We start from the raw sequence: 22,693 nt of genomic DNA on the forward strand, positions 1-22,693 counted from the left end.
ATAAAATGCTTTTTCGGTGATGGAGCTCTGTTTCTTGTGAGCATTTCCTCTTTGCCATTTGAAACCTGCAGACTGTCTCTTGACTCATGGTCAGTTTTCAAGTCAGATGGCTTACTGCTGCTGAGAAATAGCTACCATTTTGATGGTCTGTTTTAATGTCATCTTTATTCAAAAGGAGCATTCAGTTGTGTGTCTTCCATCTGTGTTCTGCACTGTGCAGGCTTGCTGTATTTGATATCAGAATTGAATTACTTGCACAAAGTTTAAAGAAGAGTTTTTTTTAAATAGAGGTAAACACAGACCACCAAGTGGAGGCATCTGGGTGGTGGGTTGAATTTGAATTTGTTGCCAAAAAGAGCTTGCTGTTCTGAGTCAAATCAGACTGTGTTTCCGCCTCCACTGACCCCCTACTGCATGCTAACGCAATCTATGCAATCTTGAGCAAAACAAAAACGCTCTGGGATACAGGGAATAGTGTGTTCAGCTGAGTGCTCAACCGCCTTGAAATAATCCAATATGTGATTAAAAACAGACAAGAAAGTGTAAACGCCCTCCAGTCTTTTTGCCCTTAATATATAAAGAACAGCCACTTTACCTATTTTGGAGCAAATGTAATTTTCCTTACCCCTCCTACAATGACGAATCACTTAAAATGAGTGGTCTGCAGGAGAACAAATACTGTGGTTGAAGTCAGAGTGCTGCTAATGCATTCTATGATACTGAGTGCACAGATGTGCTTTGAAAAGAAAGTGAATTTGCTGACACGCATTATGTATTAATCAGCAGCTGTTCTGAATTATACACTCCTACTCTTGTTTATCATTCAGATTAGAGCTGGAACGAACAATTACATTATATCATCAGCTTTATTAGGATCATTATCCTAATCGATTAATCTGCAGATGATTTTCTCAGTTAATGGTTTCAGTCTGTAAACCATCAGGAAACAAGCTTACAATTGCTTAATTTTGAAAATAGTTGCAGATTGATTTTCTGTCAGTCAACATTGAATTTGTATTTCTAATATTTAATAATACATGTAATATTAATAACATATCTGTTCGTTGTTATAGTAATAGATATGAAGACAAGCCCGTTTTATCCTTCTGTAAGGATCTGTTTTGACTAATGGCTTTGGTTTTACTAATTCTTTAGGAGCTCTCCACTTCAACTTCCTCAGTTCACTTCCTCTCGTATTTTTCATAACCCAGTCAGGTCGTATAAACATCTTTTATATTCCCTCTCACCTCCTTTATTCCTTCTCTCTGTCACCCCTCTTCTCTCCTATCCATCTTTGCATCTGTTCCTCTGTTCATTTTTATTCTTCAGTGATAAGGGACCACAGTGTGATCCATTGCAGCCTTGTTGCTCATCTGGCATGGCTTGTGAAGTGAGTTGTCACTGAGTTTACGGGCGAGTCAAAGTCGCAGCCACACTTGAGATGAACAGAGAAGAGATAAGACTTTGCACAGTTAACTCTCTAATCTGTCACTTGTCACACTCTCCCTGTTTGGCAGTTTCCCCAAGGAGGACGCTCGACGCAGGTTGATGATTAGTTCGGTGGAGGCAGCGCAGGCTCTCTGTGGCCCTGCTCCTCTAAACTCCCACTGCTCTGACAAAAACACCAACAGAAAACAGTGTTACACAACATTTACGGCCATGTAACTAAACCCCTCTGGAGTCACTGGGAATGATCAACATTATTTGTCCTCAGTAGGATGGGATTGATTTGGCTGGTTTTCTGCAGAGCACCCAGAGGTTACTGGAGATAGTCTGGAGGTTTATCAACTCACATTGGACTTTGATTTTGTGAGTAGCCCGTTTCCCTAGCAACTAACAGCCCCACAGACCTTGAGGAATAGCATGTGTATTTGTTTTAGAAGTTGGCTCTTTATGGCTGGGAATGTGTTTGCATAAATAGGCCAGTGATTTTTTTAGATGGAGGATTGAATTGATATGGAAATGCAAAAAGTAATATGTTGTGTGCCGTGGTATTTTTAGATGGAAAAAACTTCTATGACAATATGACAGCTGTGTAATTTGAAGGGTACAGGAGATTGTACTGAGTAGATTAAGATATTACTTGTGATAAAATTGACTGAATTCTTCAACCAAACCACTTTTTGTTGGTTTTAGGATGGTTTCTTGGTATTAATATGGATGCTCAGAATATTAAAGGACACTAAAGGTAGACCAGACTGTGTGTTAGTGTCCTGGGGGTATTCTTAACAGTGTAGTCCCCTTACAGCATAACAAGGTGTGGAGTGTGCTTGCTTCTGGTACTGTATTGTGAAGCCAGTGAGACCATCCTGTCAACCTGTGTCAGTTCATAGTGAGTGGGTGCGCGATGATGAGTTTATTGATCTGTGCACAGTGGGCAAGTGTTTTGCTTAATTACTCGTTTTAACAAGTATATTATATTTGCTTTATTAACTTACTCTTTCAGCTGTCAGTGTATGACGGAGAAGGGAATTGTGTGTGGATTCCTTAAATGGATTCAAAAGACAGTAGTAATGATTCCTCTTCTTCGCACAAGGATACTTTGAAAGGGCAATGACACAGAAGTATTTTTTCATATGAAATTTATTTGTACTAGTGCAAATATGATACTTGAGCTTTGCTATCCATGCCAATGAATAAGTAAAGAAGAGTATGAGCAAGCATTCAATGCCAGCATTTGGTAGTTTTTTGACATTTTGCTTGATACCAAAAAAAAAAAAAAAAAAAAAAAAGCACTGACCTACAGTCCAGGTGTTTTCCCTTTTTTTGTTTTTTCTTTTTTTTACAGATATCTCTATACTACCCAGCACTGATTGTGTGAGGGTTTGTGTCTCTAATTTTCTCTCTGAGTGAGGGGACACGCAAAGATCAGGCACTGCTATTGATCTGCCAGCCAGACAGTTTGTTGTCAGAAGCACTTGGCTTGTTCATTATCAGTTTCCCTGGCGAAGAAAAGCATTTCATTTGGATGCCCTTGTGAAGTGAAAGGGAAGGTGGAGAGAAAGAGAGAGTGAGACAGAGAGAGAGAGAGATAGAGAGAGAGAGAGAGAGAGAAGGAGAGAGAGCAGCTTGCCAATGAGTGGGATGCAGCATAAGTTGGTTTGAGGAAAATTTAACAACAAAGGACAAGAGGCTGAGGCAGTGTCTCCTCTGTGCTTATTTGACCTGCCATTAACCTGAGTGTACTTGAAACCTGGCAGAGACAGCAGCACTGCTGTCTGGTGTGTCCTTCAGCACAGGCCAGCTAAGGCTGCCTGCTGTGCAAGTTGGCATAATTTAATTGAAAAGAGTGAAGTTTAATGTGACAAAACCCTGACTCATTCATCAATATGACTGATACTTCAGGAGCAGGAGCAGAAGGATAGATAGAAAGAGAGCAGGGGAAGGAAAGAGACAGGCATATATTTATACAGCGACACAGGACACCTTGGCAGTTTACCTGCTATTCACCTTTGATGTGTTGACTGGGATGTTGATTTCACAGATCCATATCTCATCTCATCTCTTCAGACCTGAGAGGTTGGGGGAATTTTTGTGATCCTAAGAAGAAAAAGAGCTTGGATCCTTAATTGCAATAATCCTTTTGAGATGTTATGGCTCAGACAACTAACACCCAAACTTGGCCCATACCAACATCTTAAAGACTTAACCTGACTGAACCTGACTGAACCTGATGAGTACTGCCAAATAAGACCTGAACCCAACCCAAAACCCTAAGCTAAACTTTGCTTTATATCATCCATTATCCATTACTGACCATTAGCTTGCTCTTTGTGTACCTTCTTGCAATGAATTACATGGATTGGATGCAAATGGTTGGCACTGTTATACTGAGAGAGAGAGAGAGGAAAAAAAATCTCACGAAGGTAAATTTGAAATAATCAAACCCGACTCAAACCTGAGCCTGAAGATTTGTGGAACTCTAATATGGCTTTAATTTAATAGATTTTTAATAATGGAGTTTAATGGTTAAACCTTGTCACTTTACTGTAAGATCAAACTTATTATTGTGCAGTGAGATATATCCAGATGTACAGTATATGAGATAATAGGGCAGTGTCCATCTTAAGTGCTGATGTAAGACCAGTTCCTGGAATCACTGTGCTAAGGAGTCCACTACTCTGTGGGTGATATCATAATGACCTGTGCGTATCTATATGACTTCATTTTCTGGAAACCTCCATCTTGTGTTTAACTGCAGAACATTTGCTATTAATTAACTTAATTTGTTTATCACAGGAGAGGTGGGGATCTTTGTTCATTAGATAGATGTCTGTAGATCTACACTGACCTCTGTGTGTATGTGTGTGTGTGTGTGGGCTTTTTCTTCCAGAGCATCCAGTGAACGCAGACCAGCAGGAGCGCACTTTGCTGAAAGGCGTATTCAGCGTCAGGAAGGGCAAGACACAGCTGCACAAGTGGGCAGAACGTCAGGTCATTCTCTGTGGCACCTGTCTAATCGTGGCCTCTGTGAAAGACAGCCTGACTGGGAAGATGCACATCTTACCCCTTGTGGGGGGAAAGGTGAGAGTTCAGTGTTTGGCGGTCGGACTGAAACAGTGTGAACCTTTCACTTTCCACAGGGCAGAGCCCTCAACAACAATACAGTTGTGTTGAATGGCTGGATAGAGTTAAAAAGATGATGCACGACTGTACAAGCAGAATTCTGTCATCTGAAGTAATGCATTTCGATCTTATGTAGAGGTATGTAGAGGTTATCTTTCCAACTTGCAAAAATACAGCTGATTTTAAAGACTAAAAAAGTTTTTTGTTGTAATGAAAACCTGTACTCTCTTGGCCTCTGGCAGAAAACAGTTTAAACCCTTTCATCTCAAAATTTAGTAAAGCTGCACTCTGAAATGAAAAATAAAATACTAATCTAGTAGGTAATGCTATCTAACTGCAACTTCCCTGGCTGGTGTTTGGACAGGGACACTCTCACTCACCTTATTTCCTGTTGCTTTGTATTATGAAAGTATTTTTTCACTTACAGGGGAACTCTGCCAATTTTATACATCACAGGCTATTTACAGGTCTTGGTGATTAATATTGCAAATGTGAAAGAGTTGTATAAAGTCTTTTGTAGCTCCAGAGGTAACTCTGCAAAATTTCCCCAAGTGATGTTGTTTGAGTCAGTGTTGATTAGAGCTGAAAACTACAAGCTACAGTGGCCGAGTTGCATTGTGGGTAATGTAGATGCTAACTTCACAATGTCCACCTATTCTTATCACACAGCTGAAGTGAACAGTTTTTAACATGATCTCTAAGGGGTCTTTTTGCAATTATAGGAGCTTAATCACTGAGGTAGAAGAAGATGAGACAGATACATTAAAAGTATATATTTAACACATCATCATAAAATGAATACTGAAACAACACATGCTGATGTATGTCTGTGACAAAACAACTGGAAATTAATTTTTTTTGTTTTACAGTTTGTTTTTTTTACCTTTTCTTTTACCATCCCTGTAATAATGATTAATGATAATCGTCATTCTCCATTTGTGTTGTCTCTCTCAGTGTTCCTCCTCATCGTATCTGTGTATTGTCTTTGTATTGAGGTGGAGGAGGTGAAGCGGAGGCAACACTGTCTGATGTTCAGCTCAGCCGGATCACAGGCCCAGACATACTTTGTCAACTTTGACACGCTGGCAGACTACCAGAGATGGCATCGGCAGGCATCAAAAGTAAGCAAGAGATAAAGAGTGTGTGTTACTGTGTGTGCAGTACACAGTGTGTGTCTCCTGTGTTGTCTCTCAGCAACAGTTTGTTTGTTTCCAGCTAGTCCCTCTGGACTTGTATTTGAATTAGAGATTAGATGTTGGGACTAGAGTTGCCTTTTGAGTCGTCCAATCAGAAACCGCCTGTCTGAGTGCGTCTGATTGGCTCCACAGAGGCAGACTCTCAGCAGTGTCTGGCATTGATTGAACATACTTCTATTTCATCTTTTTGCATCCTTGTACTTCTAGAGGAAACTTCTATTGAGTTTTTTTTTTTATTTTTTATACAAAGGCCCTCAGCAGTAGAGCTTTTGTTATATAAGTCCCTGTAGATTAGAGAATGCTAAATGACCCAAACACATTTTTGTATTTGTGTTATTATATACCATGTGTCTATCAGAGAATCTTGTCAGGTCTCTTGAGCTGCTCATCAAAATTCATTGTTTCTGTTCTGCTCAGCTTGCTTTGTCTCTAATATCCTAATTAATGGCTATTGTGCTGCAGCTCCTTCCTGGAGCTGAACAGCCTCTATGAGAGCCTCCACTGAGGGAGAGCCAGCATACAATTAGCCATGGAAGGAGAAAGCCAGCTGAAAAAAAAAGAAAATCCAATTAGTTGCAGATTCATACTAAGTCCAGGATCTCTCTCTACCATGGTGGTATGGATTACTGGGTTAGAGTTGTCTGTTAGTGCGCTGTGTTTAGGCTGAGACTTAGACGAGAGGTTTCTATGGAGACTGGGGATGATAACTGATGAAGGTTTTTGGTGGATTTGGGCCAGTGTTTATGCTACATTGCATAAATTGTTAGTGTGTTTGTGTGTGTGAGAGAGAGAGAGTGAATCAGTGCATTTGTGCTTGCAAAATGAGCATTTGGGATAAGACTGAATACTGGGGGGGGGGTAGAGATACATTTATTTATAGGAAGTCAGAATGTGTGAAACATATTCCTGTAGATTAGTCATATGTTTAAACTAATTGTTACAGCAATTTTACAGCTAATTAGCAAATGCAGTTTATTACAAATGAGAAAGAGTGGAAATGTACATTTTAATAAATTACCAAAGAAAAAGTAAAATTTGTCAGATGATAGTTGCTGCAAAAGAAAGGTTTCTTTTAGAAATTAGGGAAACATGACATGACAGCTCTGCAGACTTGTCATTTATGGTCTTATGTAATTATGCAATTCAAACAGCGTTAATGGGAAATTAATTAAACTTTAATTTTGCAGTGTTTGTCCTCTTTTGTCAACACTGGCTATAAATTTGATGCAGATACACTATACATGAACATAGGCGATGTCAGCACTCTCTTGCCAGTGATTTATTAGTTGGTAATGTACAAACTGCATTAAAAGTGTAACTCAGACTACACATCTGAAGTTGTATGTGTAGTGAATTAATTTAGTGAATGATATTATTAACTAATTATTCAGTAACCATCACACCAGAGTAAGGACACACCCCACTGTTAGATTTTGAGCTTGACAGCTATCAGGACTGGAGAAGTCAATCAAGTTCTACCTGACTTGACATTCCTGAAGAAATGGTTGTTAACATATTTTTAAGGATTGCCAGTGAAATGTGAAACTGTGCCAGTATAGAAATGCCCAAATACACATCAGTAGGCAAACAAGAACACTCGAAAATTTGACAAGCTTAGCTGTGGTCAGAAGTTGAGCAAGTTTAACCACACAAAAGGAGACTGCCCTGGTTTCTAGCCTCTACAGGAAACGATCCAGTGCCACTTATGAATCACGGAATCAATGTCTAGTGAACTTGTTGACCACAGTAGCTGGTAAAAATCGGCCATTCATCCTATGAGGTTTTATTCCCCTCTAAGGCAGCTATCATTTTCAATGGACCTTCTCTCCTTATAGTGTGTTCTCTCTCCTTGTCCTCTTCCTCTATCTTGCTTCAAAATGTTTCACATTCACACCATTAAATTACTATGCAAATCATCTAAAACAGCAAATCTGTCCCATTTTCTTTCTACCCCTCTGTAATTCCTCTCTGTCACTCTATGTCCATCGCCCACTCTTGCATCACTTAATTACTCGTTTTAAAGAGGAGTTGCTTTTTAAAGTGGCTGGCAGATGAGTCGTTTTTGTGGGAGATGAGCAGTTTTGTCTTTGTCATCTCCAAAAGCAGTGACGTGATGTCACGCCTGGCTGAGCGGCCGTCCCATTTTCTGGGTTGCTGCACAGTGTGCTGCCCTGTAACTAATGGAGGATACTGTCCTCAGACAATCATCTCCGAGATGTTGGAGGTAGAGCAGACCGGGATCTGAACTATGCTAAAACAGGCCCCAAATCATACATGTTGATGCAATCACACGCTCCTCGACACACAGGTTAGTTTTGTGAGAACATTGTGCTTCCCTCCATTCCTTGTGGGCTTACTACTGTATCTTAGCCTAACACAATACAATTAAACAGCACAAGAAACTACAACCTTCAAAATGACTGTAACAGTGTCAAGAAATAATTAACATTATAACCTTAAAGTCTGTAGGATTTATGCAGGGTTGTTGCATTTGACCTCATTAGTTTTAGATAGCTGTACCTGATAAATAGGCAACTCAGTGTAAACATGTCTTCACATGTTTGCTAAGGCCTAACTGTAACTCTTTATGGAGTTAGTCTGTCACTCTTTTAATTCATGACCACTTTTTGCCACAAAGATAAATGCTCTGGAAACTGGGGCAATGCCTGTCTGAAGAAATTTCTTGGCAAGGCAGCTGGATGCTTGCATAATCTGAGGCCAACATAGCTGCTTCCACTGTCCATTGTCCCAACTGACTTAAGGTAAAGACTCTTTAAATAGTAGAGCCTACTAGTGTATTTAGGGTTGGAGTTCACCACAAGGCACGGGGTGTTAGTGTGGTTGCTGCCTGACTGTGTTGATCATATGCCCTTAGGATTCTTGTGCAAGAGGGAAAGGAGTTTTATTGTCTTAACACACTGGGTGAAGGGAGGTTGCTAGCTTTCTTCATTGGATTTGATTGGGGATAATGGAGAAGAGATTGAAATTAAGCTTTAGTCCTACGTCATAAAGCTATCCATACCACATGAGGATACATTACAAGTCAAACCCATTTACTTAAAGCTTAGTAGAAGCTGACAGGACATGTGCATACAATCAAGTTTCAAGTTTTCTGTGATGTTATGAAATGGAAGATGTGATGCCTACTCACATAACAGAAAATAGTAATCCCCATTCGAAGCACTGAAAGCTTCTTTTCTTTACTCAGTGTGTGTCTGTGTGTGTGTGTGTGTGTGTGTGTGTGTGTGTGTGTGTGTGTGTGTGTGTGTGTGTCTTTGTGTGTGTATAGGTGGTGTCTCAAACAGTCAGCATGGTGGATCTGTCCTGCTACAGTCTGGAAGCAGTGCCTGAATATCTGTTCTACAGCCAGGATATCACCCACCTTAACCTGCGACACAACTTCATGAGCCTACAGGGGCCCGGAGGCCTGCTCAACCTGCCCAGGTACTCACACATCCTGAACCTGAAGAATTTTACTCAAACATCTTGCTAACAAAGGAACAGAATAAAGGAGATTGTCCTTGAGCCAGAGATTACAGGAAATTGTCTGTCTTGCTGAAATATATTTTAGCACAAGAGAGAATCCTTGCTGTATTTTCAGGTGCTTTTCTGTAGCTGACCCTGTGCTGTCATCTATCAAAACTTTGCCTGGGGGACACTCTGCAGTGGTCTTAAGTTACTATTGTGGGTGCAAAAAGTACCTAGTTAGCTAATTAATGACACAAAACTCCCATGTTTCTGGTAGTTATCAGTAATTTCTCCAGACCTCTGTTGTTTTAGGACCAGCATATTTTAACTGTTGATTTTGCTCCACTAATAATATAAACATAAGCTCTTGATCTCCTAAAGATTACTACAGTAAAACTGCAGTATGTTGCTCACCACAAGTCACAGTTACAATCACCAACTCTTCAACTACTCAGCTGTGTCTGTGTGATATTGTGACATGATTTTTTTTGTGATGCTCTTTATGTAACCATCACATCTCTTGCTCATCATACAGCGTATCATCCCCTCTCATTTATGCCAGATGCTTAGAGACACAGTGAGTTCCACACAAGAACTTAGCTTCATGTCCAGTTCTGTATTAGAAACAGAGCTTATTTAAAGAAGCTGGATTTATCAGGAGACGCATTGCTATTAAGTGTAAATATCTCCAACCTCTTTAGTTCCCGTGGATGTGTGTGTGTACTGTGCTACTGCTGAAAATATTACATTATGTAAGGGCCTATTCTGCTACTTGCTAAAAAGAAGATTTAGTGTCTTGCATTCCTCTGTTTCTGGTGCTCCCCTCTTTTTGTCTGTATATTTATAAGAGGAAGCATTGATTAAAGGAAATGGTCTGTACTCTGACCAGTGTTGTGATTCATGGCAGCCACCTCCACCTCTCACAACACCTGGGGGAACAAGAGGAAGGTAGAGTTATGGAAGCTCTGCGTGTGCAGCAGCACGGCACCAACTCATTCATCACAGCCCAGTCTCTTGGACACGTGTTACAAATGTGTACACGCACACACACATCAGAATTGATGCTTAGGATGTATTTCAGCTGAGCCAGCTGAGACCTTAGGAGGTGACAACGCATCTTATGAAGGAAAAAAACCATATCAGTAGAATACTAAAGATCATCTTCAACAAATGAAGCAAAAGTGTAGAATTGGCTGATGTGAATCTGGAAAAATCATCAACTAGTAATACTAAGGTACCAATGGGGGTGATTCTTGCCTGCTGCTGGATGCTTTTCCTCAGCTGTTTTTTTTAAACTGGTTTAATAATATGGTGTAAGCCTGAAGCACAAATAACAGCACAAAACTCCCACAGTGGACCTGTGGGGAGTGAATCTACAGTATCTAATTTCCATGATGTTCACCCTTGATTTCAACAATTGCTGTTCAGCCTCAGCTGTTAGTTTACCATATGTCTTCTCTCCTGTTCACGTCCCTTGTCCACTGCATTCTCCTGAGGCTTAGCAAATAGCACTGCAGATGAGACAGTACACTGAAAATGTAGACCACAGTAGCAGGTCAGCTAATATTCTGTTTCTCATCTGCCTCAATGAGTCTTTCGCAGTTAAATTTTACCTCCAGCAACCTTGAGTTTCCTGTATTTTCACTGATCTGTCTTGACATCTCAGTGTACTGGATAGTCACCTTCTGTTACCCAAATGAAAGCAACAACAACCACCACTTATGTCCCTCTTAGATTAAACAGCAGCCTTTGAATTGCTGTTTGGTTGAAGAAATACAAGCACTTTTTTTTGTATGTTTCTTTTCTTTGGCACAGAGAAAGTTCTACATCTTAATCAAGTGTTATCAGATAATGGAAGACATTAGACTATGTTGTTGCTTTCTCACCGTTATAACACAACTATTATCATGCTATTTCCAGGTTAATAAACAAATTTGCAGATTTTTTTTAATTAATTAATTTTTTTTATACTGTTACCCTGGTGCTTAAGGTCCACCATGCTGTTCTCTCTTTGTTTAGGTTTTCCCAGCTGAAGAGCCTGAACTTGTCGCACAACCGTCTGGGTGTATTCCCCGAATGTGTGTGTGAGATCCTCACCCTGACTGAGCTCAACCTCTCCTGTAACAATCTCCACACCGTCCCTGTGCAGATAGGCAACCTTCAAAGGTGTGACACAGTGACACGCTTATACACAGTATACATTCACTACATATTTTACCCACCATACATGAATTATATAACTTGAACAAACAGCACACACAAAATTTTAGTTGATGCTATAAATGTATGCCACCTTCAAAAGACACAATGTTACCGATGTATGTTAGTTTCATTTTAAACATGAAACAACTACTATAGCCACAAACATGCCCCACCAGTGCATTCGGCACAAAAAGTGAATATACTTCATTACAATATAATAACTTTATTTGACAAGTAGACATTTTTTCTTTATTACATCCTAATCCTCAAAAATCAGTTTCAACCCAATAATATTTCTGGACAAAATCAACAGAGATACATCAATGAAAATACATGAACAAAACAGAAAACACAGTGTGTTGCCCTATTTTGAACTTTTCTCCAGCTAAGAGTGATATTATCTCAGTTCAGTCAGAAACAAGAAAGAGACAGTAAAATTTATTTGCAGTAAAATCATGTTTTGTTTTGTTTTTTAAATCTTATTTCTTTTCTAAAATATCCTGTTTTCTATTTGTGTCCTCATAAAATTGGGATTGAGCTTTGATTAAATTCATAAAGTATTTTGTTATGCAATCAGATTATGTCAGGAAGCTAAATCAGTCTAGTTTTCATCCTGTATATCTATTTAATGTGGGATGTTGCTCAGCAGACAGTGACTATTACTACAGACTGACACAAGCAGATATTTTGATCACTCTTTGAAATAAAAGAAAGCAAAACATGACTGTTTTAAGCTTTCATCTTGTAGCCTGCAGACGCTGTCTTTGGATGGAAACCACCTCAACGCCCTGCCGGAAGAACTGGGTGGCCTGTCCCAGCTCAACAGCCTGGGGCTCTCCTTCAACAACTTCTCTCACATCCCTGCTGTGCTGGAGAGATTGAGTGCAGTGGACAAGCTAGCCATGGCTGGGAACAGCGTGGAGAGTCTGGAGTTGTGTACTCTGGCCAGAATGAGCCACCTAAAAAACATTGACCTCCGGTAAGAGGCCAGCCAGGGAACAAACAGATCTCAGCCTCTGCATAGTGCATAGTCACTCCATAGTCTCTTTCTTTTGTTCTTCTCATCTTTCTCTTCTCTCAATACACCCATCCATTGTTATGTGGATGGTGCTGGGTCAGTATGTTATGTGGAATGCAAAGGGAACCTCTGTCACTGTCAATCATTCAGTAAATATATGTACAGGTGAAGAATATTCCCACACTGGGATCTGTCTATATAGTTCCTCTTTTTTTTTTTCTTTTTCCAGCATTGAGAGAAAGATAAATGTCCTGACACAAACAGTATTCTGAACCTCAGCCATTCCTCCACCACTCCTCTTTTGTTTAAAATGTATTTATAGATACCAGGTTTGCTGAGCACAAATGTTTTTTTTCCTCTGCATTGCCCTGCTTCACGCCTACACTCACACCTGGGAACTGCCCAGAACTACAGTCATACGTAGTTGTTGGCTTCTGAGCATGCTCTACAGGAAAAGCAGGGGGCTAAGTGTCTTGCTCAAGTGAACCTCTGTGGCAGGTAGTGAGGGAGGGGAAAGCTCTACTAATTGAGTTTTCTACCAGTCTGAGGATCAAACCAGCAACCACTGCTCCACCCACAGCCAGCTAATAATTCAACCATGGGAGTGAAGTTGTGGTTTTGCAGCGGCAGGCTATATTTATGAGGGCAAGGTGCATCTGTGGTGGATTAATGGGCTGGCAGCTCTCATAAAAGAGAAGCTGTTGTTTATTAACAGGCTGGATGAGATCAGGGAGAGCCCGGATCCCAGCACGGTGCCTTTCCCGACAGTTCTGAGCTCAGAACTTCTCGACTCTTTGTTGACTGCATGAGGGCTGTTTTAAGAAGTAGAATGCCAAATATGACAAGAAAAATTTGACCCCAGTGAAAAAGAGGGAGAATGAGTGGATTTTCTCCAAATAAACACAAAATCTTGGATGACACTGATAGATTTTCAGACCTGAGGGACTGATGTATGTAACTTCTGTTAAATTTATAATTTTTTCATTTTCAGCATTTTCAAATTTCAAATTTAGATTAATTGTCCCTCACAATATAGAATTTTGAAATATTTAACCAGTTCATTTTGCCATGACAAATACCATGCTATTGCTTTATTTTGTCTAATGTGACATACCACAGATTGTACAGTGCACTCTCTCCACTGAACATTTTGCTAGATGTCACCTTATGTTTCCATCCAAGGGCTTTTGCTTCTGCTCCAGTGGTAATAACCAGTAATATTTAATCCCTTGCACTCTCTGCTACATGTAGGCTGAATGGGCTGCGCTGGGTGAAAAGTGAGAGTCTAGAGGCAGTGAGCCAAGTGACCCAGCTGGACTTACGGAACAACTGCTTGGATTCACTAGACCTGAGCTCCATCTGCAACCTGGAGACTCTTCACTGCCAGCGCAACCAGCTGGGGACACTCACGCTCAGCGGTTTCACACTGCGCATGCTTCATGCCAGCAGCAACCGTGAGTCAAGCAGAGTGTCAACTAGCTGCTATTATTGCCTGACTGTCTGTATGTATGTGCATTCAGGCCCTTCACCCTTGCGATCTTATAAACACACATATGAATGCTCCAGATGTTCAGCTGCTGATTGCTGCTTTTGTCTGCCCACAGGCCTTACAACAGTCAACATCTATCCAGTCCCTAACCAGCTGACACACATGGACCTATCACAGTGAGTTCTGAATGGGAATAAGAGGCAGCCATAGTTTCTTGTTTTTGAACAGAAGTTCTGAGGTTTAAAAAAAAAAAAAGTGGCTTTATCATATTTTTCATTAATATATTCAGACACATTGCCATAATGTCAACTGTTGTAACCAGCAATTTGGACTTTCACTTGGTTTTTTGTTATTTTGTCAAGACTGGGTTGATTTGGTATAAACCTTTGACCTATACACAGCATTTAAAGCCCCTTCATTTGTGTTATACGTGTTCATAACTGGATGGCTGTAGGCCCACTGTATAATTAGGCAAACAATGCTATGGCATGACAGGGCTTATTGTGTATATATTTGCCTTAAGCTGTTTTTCTGTTTCTGAACCAAATACCAGGTGTAGGAAAGATTGCAGAATTTCCATTTTCTAGTCAACCTCCGATGCTAGCTCATTATTTTTGTTAAAATACAGATTGACATCATTTGCATGCTTAATTAACCCTGGAGCATATTAGTTTGGCCTCCCATTTACCATGATTTCACTTTGCTTTAATAGTTCGCTCATCTGTACAATTAAAAGCAAAATGACAACTCTGCTCAGTTTGAGTGTTTGTTTGTGTGTGACTGTGTATGTGTGTGTTGAGACAGGAACCTTTTGGAGTACCTTCCGGACTGGGTGTGTGACTGCAGAAAAATTGAGATGCTGGACGTCACACACAACCTCCTGTCGGAGCTTCCTTCCAGGTTATTGGCTTTTTCTGTCACTAATCCTGAACCTTTTCTGCTCAGACTTTATCTTTTAATGTTGCATAATATGAATTTATTCAGCCTTGTGTAATAAACAGCTGGCTATCCTATGCAGAATTAGAAGATCAGGTGTCTCATTGCACATGGTTGTGCTTTTTTAACAGCTCACTTTAATGCCAAACTGCTTTTCATAATGCCCATCTTCAGAGTTTGTTGCGGTAGTGGAACCATGGAAAGAACAAGGTACAAATAACGACTCGTATCAGTCTCCTTGTGGAAGCAATAGCTATGTCTCTTGGTTGCAGCAGTAAAACATAACCATCCTGTAGTGCTTGGCTCCATCAGTTACCATCATTCACTGCCAGTCCTCAACACAGGCATTTGCATTTGAATGAGACATCAGAAAAGCTTTTGCAAATGAGATAATATTCCTCTATCCACTGTACCCACTCATGACTTCTGTAATGGTTTCAGGAGAGCATAAAAAGCTGCTGTGCTGGTCTCTTTGGGCAGCCAAGCTGTAAAGGTCATTGATGGATTAGTAAGCATGGGTTGCTGTGTTTGACAACTCTCCCCCCAGCTTCACAAGTAGTGAAGTCTGCACAGGGAGAAGATGTTCATTGGTTCTTTGCCTTTTTGTTGGTCTGTTCTTTTTTTCTTGTCCTAATCTTGCTCTCTAATGTCTCTTCTGGCCTCTGGCAGACTGCTTAACAGCTTGAGTTTGAGAAAGCTGCTGGTGGGGAACAATCGTTTGCAGAGAGTTCCTGACCTACTTGACCACGTCCCTTTGGAAGCCCTGGACCTCCAGCACAACAAGCTAGCTGAACTGCCCGAGAGTCTCTTTTACAAAGCCTTAAAGTGAGTCTCTCTAACCCTTTTCTCTTTGCATTTCCTTTTCCGTTCTGTCCTCAAGACCATTTGTACAATTACCTGAGTCCTTTATCAGCTGGTTTCACTGCTTTGGAACTTTTACTTGTGGTGTGTTCCCTACAAGTTATGCTGAAGTTGGCAGTCATTGTATCACAGCTCATTGTTTTGGGGCTGAAGTATAGATTGTGTGTAGGGACTGTGGTTAAGATCAATGGAGCATTCTAGACCGTAACTGGAGCTTCATTTGCCCTCCTATTTCCTGTGTGGTAAATCACTTAACACCCATTAGCAGTTCAAATGCTCTAATGTACTTTACTGTCTCTAATGCTGAGACGTAATGGGAGCAACTACGTGGTGCATGATGGGTTTCCTGATATGCTTTCTTAGAGCTGTACAGTGTACAAGGGAAAGCAATTACTTTCAAGGCTGATGGAAACAATACAAGTATGGCTATAGAAACTAGGTTGATAACATTTTTCACTAATGCTTATTTGTGTAGACACAGTGAAATGTCAACGGTCCTGTAATGTTTATGGGCTGCAGAGATATCATTCCACTGACACTGCAATACCTGACTCTGTTTTAAAACAACAGCGTGACATGGTTCACTCCCTGATGCACCAGAATGGCAGGTTTTATTACCGTTCAGTATGTGAAACACACAGACAGTGACTTAACAACACCATTTACATAAGAACCCCTGGAGCTCAAATTGCTGTCCATTCTCTTTGTACAGGTTCAACAATATGTAAATTAATGTTCCATTTGCAGAGATAAATGAACTATCTCTCACTATACTGAAGAGTGTCCTCTTTAGTGCAATGAGAATCAGAGTGGAAATTGGAAAACTGGGAAGCCCCTGAAACCTCTATAACCCTAAAAATGCAGAACCCTGAAGCGACACCTCGGTCATCAACATTTATTACTGCACTAACATTACTGAATATCCTCTGGTTGAGGGCAAAATTTCTAACATCCAGTGTCTCAAACTCATTTGCTGTTGTATGTATCTCTTGTTATTATTCACCTTCCCCCACAGCCTGAAATACTTAAATGTGTCAGCCAATGCCCTGGAAAGTATTCCTCCTAGCAGTCAATCAGAGGAGAGCCTCAGTACACTCCAGGAGCTCTACCTGACAGGGAACAACCTGAATGAGAACTGTGGTGCTCTGCTGGTTGGACACCAGAACCTGCGGGTCCTTCACATCGCCTACAATCAATTGCTCTCCTTCCCTGCCAGGTGTGTTACATTGGCTTTTACATCAGTGTGTAATTTATAAATTACTTTAAAAAATGTCACTTTTATTTCAAGCCCCACCTTTATAGTGTGCCATTTTTGGTTGTTTAAACTCACTTTTATTATTTTCTCCTGATCATTTCATTGTGTCTTTTATCCATTTGTTCATCTTGTGTTTCATTGTACCTCTTGGTTTACCTCAGCATATCTATATTTTGTTTTTTGTTTCTGCCTTCATTGAAGTAATAGATCTTTTAGACAATTGCTATGTTATTAATATTATTAAGAACCGTTATTCATGGTAATATCCCATAGGTTAATAATATTTATAGTGTAAGTATTCTACTTGTTCTGCTGACTGGAGATTTTCACTGTCATGTTTGTGTGTCTTTAGTAAGCTGAGTAAGCTGGAGCTCCTGGAGGAGCTGAATCTGAGTGGCAACAAGCTAAAGACGATCCCCTCCACTGTGTCCAGCTGTAAGAGACTACACACCCTTATAGCTCACACCAACCACATTACTGTCTTCCCAGAGATTCTCAACCTGCCTGAGATAAAGGTCAGACTTGTTCTGGTTTTATTGGCCCTGAACAATGTGTGTATGATTATGTTGAGACTGTTTCAGCTCATGTGTGTTTGTACGCTGCCAGCTTGTAGATCTAAGCTGTAATGAACTGACTGAGATCCAGTTGCCTGATTCGCTGCCTGCTACTCTGCAAGAGCTGGACCTGACAGGCAACAGCAGCCTGATGCTGGAACATAAAACCCTTAACCTCTTCAGGTGAGTCACAAAACCCAGACCTCTTGCAGGTAACTCACTGAAATTTGTCAAGCATAAAATAAAAGCATTGTCACCTTGGTTTTGGATTCTGTAGTTTTTCTCTTATGTCAAACATACGAGTTGTATACAGTGTATGTACCTATACCTTCGAGTATAATGTATTCTACTCTTTTTTTAGTCACATCACCACCCTTAAATTAGACCAGAAATCCACCACGACAGCAGGGGACTCACTGAGTGCCTCCACCCCATGGAACCATGGTTACTCTGAAATGACTGGCCAAAGGAACAAGTGAGCGTCTCTTTGAGTTCCTGTGTGTTTTCTCTGTTTGTATGTGAACATAAAGAGCTTAGTATCTGTCCAAATTATCATAAAGTAAATGAAATGACTACACATGTGCTCAACATGTAAACAAATCTATTGTACCTAAATAAGACGCAATTATTTATTTTATTCAGTCTTTCTTCAGCCAGCCTTTCTTGTCCATATGAGGGTTTAACTTGCATCTTCTTCTGTCAAGCACATAATCACTCTCTAAAAACTGTTTTGGTTCATTGGATATACTGTATATCTGTGTGTTTGGATGTTGCTGTACAAACACAGAAAAGGTGTCTATCCCTGAGTCGATATCTGAATCACTGACTTCAGGGCAATCAATGGCTCTTTTTAAAGAGTAGCTGGTGCAGTGGAGCCTAATAAGTCTGTTGGATTTAATGCTTATAACAATGTTAAGTGCATCAATGTTGATAGCCTAGTATGCCTGGCTCCTCTAGGGTCATGGCCACCACAGGGGCCCAGACAGCATTAGCTTATTGTTAACGCACGTCTGTTGTTGGGGACAGGTTGTGTGTGTCTGTGCTGACTGTAGACCGTTTTGGAGACGGTGTGGAAGCATGTTACGGTATCTTTGATGGAGACCGCAATGAAGAAGTGCCTCGGCTGCTGCAGTGCACCATGGGAGATGTGCTGTGCGAGGAGCTGCAGCACTCCAGTGTCGACAGTGTGTATATGTGCAACACTTTCCTCACCTCACACAGGTAGGACAGATTTTTTTTTTTTTCAGTCTTTATTAAAACCTCCTTTTGTACTTGCAAATAAACTGCAGTTACTGCAGCGTTGAGGCTGCAACCAGTGTGCTCATCAGCAGTTTTCTTTGTTTTTGAATGGGACAGAAAACTAGGTATGGCTGGCCAAAAACTGGGTGCTTCTGCCTTGCTATGTTATATCCACCATGAGCCTTCAGATCCTGGAGGCTACTTCAGCCTTACTGTGGCCAACGTGGGCACATGCCAGGCAGTGCTGTGCCGGGATGGCCGACCTGTACCTCTCTCTAAGGTTTACAGCTTGGAGAACTGCACTGAGGAGATGGAGAGAGTTAAACTCAGTAAAGCCATTATTACGGAGGTAATGCACAGCATGTGTGTGTGTGTCTGTGTGTGTGTGTTTCCTGTTTTTACATTAGAGCCATTGTGTAGAACTTTTGATCTAGTGTTAATGTGCAGCTTCTTATTCAGAGGTGTATGTCTTACGAAGCTATACACTCATCTGCAATTCTAATCGCACTTCTGTTTTATAGGATAACAAAGTGAGTGGAGTGACATGCTGCTCTCGCCTGCTGGGCTGCTCTTACCTGTCTCCCTGGGTGCTTCCAAAGCCCTGGGTGCACACTGAGCCCCTCTGTTCCCAGGATGAGTTCTTGATCCTGGGTAATCGAGCACTGTTTGAAAGGGTCTCCTACCAGGAGGCTGTGTGCACCGTGCAGGCAGTGCGGGATCCGCGCGCTGCCGCCAAGAAGCTGTGTTCGCTCGCCCAGAGTTATGGTTGCAAGGACAATATCGGGGCTGTGGTAGTGTCCCTGCACATTGGTGAGGACAGCTGTACCTGTGAGCCACCAGTTTCCACCACAGAACCCAGAGGTCCCCCACCTGCTCCTGTGCCAGTGTCCATGACCCCAGGCCCCAGTGACCCAGCCACCCTTTCATCCAGCAGTGGTATTGTCTCAGAGTTTAACAGTGAGACATCCGCCTCAGAGGTGGGCAGTGAGGCAGGGTCCACCGCTTCAGACGAGCACCAATCCACTGGCCCTGCGTCCCGCCCAGAGAGACGCTGTAGCCTACACCCTGCTACTACACTGTGTGGGATCATGGTCCCCGGCTCAGGTGGTGCAGGAACACACCCGGGCCTATTCCAGCGTCAACCCTCTTGTGCAACATTCTCTAGTAATCAATCTGACAACGGCTTGGACAGTGATGATGAAGCTCCACTTGAAGGTGTTATCTCCAATGGCAGCAAGTTAGAAGTGGAGGTGGACATTCACTGCTGTGCTTTCCAACTACGGTCAGGGGCCCCGGAGAGCCCCAAAGATTTGGACCTTGAAAAGCGAGGCTCTGACTATCCCAATGGCAAAATGCGCAGACAGAACAGTGTGGTGGTTTCTGCTACAAATGGTTGCCTGCTGGCTGTATGTGGGAGAGAGATTGCCGACCTTAAGAAGTCTCCTTCCACATCCAGCCTATTTGGGAAGAAGCTGTCCAATGGTTCTGTGGTTGCTCCTGAGGACAGTCATAATCTTATTGAGGTGGCCCTGGAGGCTCCTAAGAAGAAGTCTGGCTACTTTACTGCCCCAGCACAGCAAGACCCTGAAGATCAGCTGATTGTGCCTCCAAGTCTGGAGCAGGAAGTCAGGGAGCAGCTAAGAGGCCAGAGCCCTCTAGTCTCAGCCCCCTCTGCAACATCCACAACCCCCTCCTCAAAAGACCCTGTGTGGGATAATCCACACCCTCCTGCATTTGCCTCCAACCTGGTTCCAGGTCCAGGCCCAGCTCCCATCTTACAGCAGGAAGTCTATGATACTGCCCTCTAGAGGGGGGACACAGCAGGGCGGCATGTGGCTGCAATTCTGTGATCATGCCATTCCAGGGAAGAAAAAGAAGAGATTTTTCTCACACATGTGGGATATTCCAATTTAAGTTGCCATTCAGATCTTTTGTGAGGACAAGACAAACTTGAGGGACCGACATCAGTGATCCTGTGCCATAAATCTGAGGTTAAAAAGGGTTTCTGTACATGGTCTGAGTATCCAAGAAAATGGGGGTGACCAAAGTCCCAGTTCATAACATCATGTTATGAAAAGGATGGCTGGCTTTCATAGAGCAAAACAATCCTGACCTGAAATGGTTCGTCATGTTGCAACATGTCAGCAACATTTCCCTTTACTTGGAAAGTCAAGCAATCTGGAGGGTGTGTATGGGGTGATGTTCAATGGGGTCAAGTCTCTTCTCCAGGGGCTCCGTGGTCTCTCAGGTCCTGGAGAGAAGCCCTGTAACTGAAACTTGTAAAAGTGCCTATTGTGGACGATTCAGCCAAGAGCTCCCCCACATCCAGGCTGTGTTTGGGATATGAGCGTCTTACTTAAATTTGGAGGAGGGACAGTGTCTCCAAGAGACCAGCACTGGCACAGCTTTTGCTCTCCTCCTCCTCCTGTGGCTTACAAAGGAAATCAGACAGTATAAATGATGAGGCACATTGGACTTAGAAGATGTGAGGACAAAATAACTGCATTTATATGACCAGAAACATAATGGTTATGGTTTATTTTTAACATTCCCACACAATATGTGTACAATCTTCTATATAGGATTAATTTATTCAATACAGTTTAGTGCACACTCACATCTTGTGGCCAGGTGATGTGGTGTTCTTGAGCTGCTGACATCAAGATTGAAAGGTGTTGCTGTTAAGAGCAATGCAGTTTGAATAGCTGACAAAAATTATAATGCCGAAGTCATTCAACTATACAGAGCTGATGTGTTGTAGAAATCAAAAGTCCTGATAACAGTATAATCTGTAACAGTGCATGACCAAACAATCACCTTAAAAACTACATAGGAAAATAAAGATGTCATTTTATGGTCACTGGATAGTGGACTGGAGACTGGATGAGTAGATATCATTTCATTTCTGTCACTTGAACAAACCAGTCAAGGCACAAAGTTTTTCTGACTCTGAATTATTGCACGGTGTATTGTCAGAGACTGTGAGATGAAGGATACATACAGAATTTGTGTGTACTGTAGGTTATGAAATATCTTCACTGGTACTAAGATTGTACATTATATCCAAACTTTGGAGGCTGCTACCCTTTTAAGTTTGTAAACATCTGTCCATGTCCCTTCAGGCACACTGTGTTATTGACATTTTTCCTTCTCATTTCAGATCTTTTTTTTTTTTTTTTTCAGCTTAGATCTCTGATGCACTCACCCACACAACCAGATGACTTTCAGGGCGTGAAAGTTCAGGCATAGAAAGAAAAATTATGCCTTGCTGTAACTTCTTGATACAACTCTCTTTTTCACTAACACATATTGCATGCATCCTTGTTCCTGTTCAGAGGTGCTTCTGTAGGATTCAACTCACAGGATAAATATAAAAATTATTACCAGTGCAGCAGCACCATAAGTTGGTGTAATAAGAATGCCCAGATTCAGATGATGTAATGTGTTTTTCCCACATTTAGTTACAGACAGCGAATTACTTGTTGTCTTCAAATGCTTTGGGCCAATCATATTTATCTCAGCTGAAAGTAGGTTGTGAAAAATTACATTATTATTTAAATTATCAGTTAAATATTAAGCAAGCCTGCCCGCTCATGAACCTCCCTACCTTGTGCCAAAAGAGAAGGCAGCTCTTCTGGGGCTGCTGTGATAAGAAGGCCAAAGTCGGGTAATTGCTCATGTCAGTGATTACTACATTAGATGTATATTTTTGGTTAGCACTCCAAGTAGTAGTGCAGTTCTTGCATTCCACAGCTGTTGCATAGCTGGACCTTTCAGTGTTCCCTTTTAGCCTTAAAGTAACACTACTTAGTATTTTTGAAAGGAGGAGCCCGTTGTGTCATCCCATTCATGTTCTGTTTGTGACTGAGGTCTTTGGCTCTGGGGGTGTTGTTTGTTTTTTTTGTTTTT

At 41.4% G+C, this 22,693-nt stretch overlaps 1 protein-coding gene across 1 annotated transcript in view; it reads left to right on the forward strand.

Annotated features, from left to right (window-relative positions):
* Positions 1 to 20,947, forward strand: part of phlpp2 (PH domain and leucine rich repeat protein phosphatase 2) — a 33,636-nt gene extending 12,689 nt beyond the window's left edge. The window contains exons 4-19 of the mRNA XM_041035853.1: positions 4,334 to 4,524; positions 5,562 to 5,687; positions 9,052 to 9,206; positions 11,250 to 11,396; positions 12,181 to 12,411; positions 13,702 to 13,904; positions 14,055 to 14,115; positions 14,744 to 14,839; positions 15,545 to 15,700; positions 16,752 to 16,952; positions 17,344 to 17,506; positions 17,598 to 17,728; positions 17,907 to 18,020; positions 18,572 to 18,766; positions 18,902 to 19,133; positions 19,306 to 20,947. Coding sequence (XP_040891787.1) covers positions 4,334 to 4,524; positions 5,562 to 5,687; positions 9,052 to 9,206; positions 11,250 to 11,396; positions 12,181 to 12,411; positions 13,702 to 13,904; positions 14,055 to 14,115; positions 14,744 to 14,839; positions 15,545 to 15,700; positions 16,752 to 16,952; positions 17,344 to 17,506; positions 17,598 to 17,728; positions 17,907 to 18,020; positions 18,572 to 18,766; positions 18,902 to 19,133; positions 19,306 to 20,592 — 3,689 coding nt within the window. The 3' untranslated portion in view covers positions 20,593 to 20,947. The remainder of the gene's footprint in view (positions 1 to 4,333; positions 4,525 to 5,561; positions 5,688 to 9,051; positions 9,207 to 11,249; positions 11,397 to 12,180; positions 12,412 to 13,701; positions 13,905 to 14,054; positions 14,116 to 14,743; positions 14,840 to 15,544; positions 15,701 to 16,751; positions 16,953 to 17,343; positions 17,507 to 17,597; positions 17,729 to 17,906; positions 18,021 to 18,571; positions 18,767 to 18,901; positions 19,134 to 19,305) is intronic.
* The last annotated feature ends 1,746 nt before the right edge of the window (positions 20,948 to 22,693 follow it).

This window comes from Toxotes jaculatrix, chromosome 1, assembly GCF_017976425.1.
Source record: "Toxotes jaculatrix isolate fToxJac2 chromosome 1, fToxJac2.pri, whole genome shotgun sequence".
In the NCBI taxonomy this organism is placed as follows: domain Eukaryota; kingdom Metazoa; phylum Chordata; class Actinopteri; family Toxotidae; genus Toxotes; species Toxotes jaculatrix.